Source organism: Phanerochaete carnosa (genome assembly GCF_000300595.1).
Source record: "Phanerochaete carnosa HHB-10118-sp unplaced genomic scaffold PHACAscaffold_169, whole genome shotgun sequence".
In the NCBI taxonomy this organism is placed as follows: domain Eukaryota; kingdom Fungi; phylum Basidiomycota; class Agaricomycetes; order Polyporales; family Phanerochaetaceae; genus Phanerochaete; species Phanerochaete carnosa.
Window position 1 is genome coordinate 1 of NW_006767796.1, and position 1,479 is coordinate 1,479.

The following is a 1,479-nucleotide window of genomic DNA, read 5'->3' on the forward strand; positions in this document are numbered from 1 at the left end:
AGGGCTCGCGTCATACTGCTGCCTTCACACCGGACAGCTCCGAGATTTTGATTGCTCCAATTGGCCCGGGGCGACTGTCCGTCTGGGACGTCAAGACCGCAGAGCACGTTCGCGACTTCCAGCCATTGGACCCACTATCCGTATCCATCCTCAGTCCCAGCTTCCTTCCGACAGAAGGCGAGTTCGTGTGTGGGTCGCAGAACGCTGTTCTTGTCCTGGACGTTGCTCGTGGCGGTGTTCGACATGCATTTACAGGTCACATCCGGTCTGTCAGTACCGTCGCTCACAATCGAGACGGGACTCGCATCGTGTCTGGCTCGTGGGATGGTACCCTCCGACTTTGGGATGTGGCGAAGCGTAGAGTGGACATGCCACAATCCGGAAACACCGACAAGGCACTCGGTTTGCTCGGCGAGGAACCGGTGAGCTACATTTGTGCCGTCTTCTCCCACGATGGGAGCCGTGCCCTATTGGAGCGCAATGACTCAGATCAATCTATCGAGGTGGTCAAGACCGATACGTGGGACTTGACGTACAAGAGTCTACCCGCATCCTTGGGGATCCTTTACATGGCCTTTTCACCAGACTGTGTGACAATCCTCATGGCGACAGAGGAAGATCTGGTGCTCTGGGATGCCGCCGCAGGACACCTACGTACTCGATTAGAAGGTAAGTTGTACCTTACCGACTGGGGCTCTTATTCCCCGAGCGGTTTCATGTACAGGGGTGTCGTGGGCTACATGCCGCACTGCTTCAGTAGCCAGTCCTCGTCAATCATGTTCTCGTTGGACGGCCAATACCTGCTCACGGGGAACATCTCTCAAGCCGGAAATTCTCAAGAGTATCCCACTTGTCTCTGGGACATCGCGACGGGCGAACCAATTCGCGAGTTTTGGGGACACAGTGGCTACATTCGCTGCATCGCTTTTTCCCTCAATGGAAGACGCATCTCGACAGGCTCCGATGATATGACTGTCATTGTGTGGGACGTCGCCACTGGAACATCCCTAGCGACATTCAAGGAACACAACGCACCCGTTTGGTCAGTCACTTTCTCTCCGAGTGGGGACCACCTCGTGTCAGGAGGGGTTGATTGTCGTGTTCTAGTGAGGAATTCGGAGGGAGGAGAACTACTCCAGTTCGAGGGACATGCAGACACAGTAGGGTTGGTCGCCTTCACCCCTGATGGAGAAGTCATAATTTCCTCATCAGACGATACGACCATGTGACTCTGGGACACCAAAACGGAGGCTTGCCTCCTAGTCCTAGACCCAATGATGTGGCACCACACCATACAACTGTCTCCCGATGGTTCAGGCATCATTATGAGCGGCGGAAAGCGAGCTGTTCAGCTCTGGGCTCTCCTCGACGCAGACGCGCAGGCAAAGACGCTACTTTCTTGGCTCCCGCGGCACACTTGGCCTGTGTACTACGTGAAGGACGGCTGGCTTTTCTCTCTGACCCCAGCCCGGCGGACGC

The 1,479-nt window shown here is 55.8% G+C and overlaps 1 protein-coding gene across 1 annotated transcript; it reads left to right on the forward strand.

Annotated features, from left to right (window-relative positions):
* Positions 1-146: 146 nt before the first annotated feature.
* On the forward strand, positions 147-1,229 carry PHACADRAFT_107936 (uncharacterized protein; the record flags this gene model as incomplete). Its single annotated transcript, XM_007402457.1, has 2 exons — positions 147-676; positions 758-1,229. Coding segments are annotated over 2 exons (1,002 nt in total), but the record flags the coding sequence as incomplete, so codon positions are not given.
* Between the last annotated feature and the right edge of the window lie 250 nt (positions 1,230-1,479).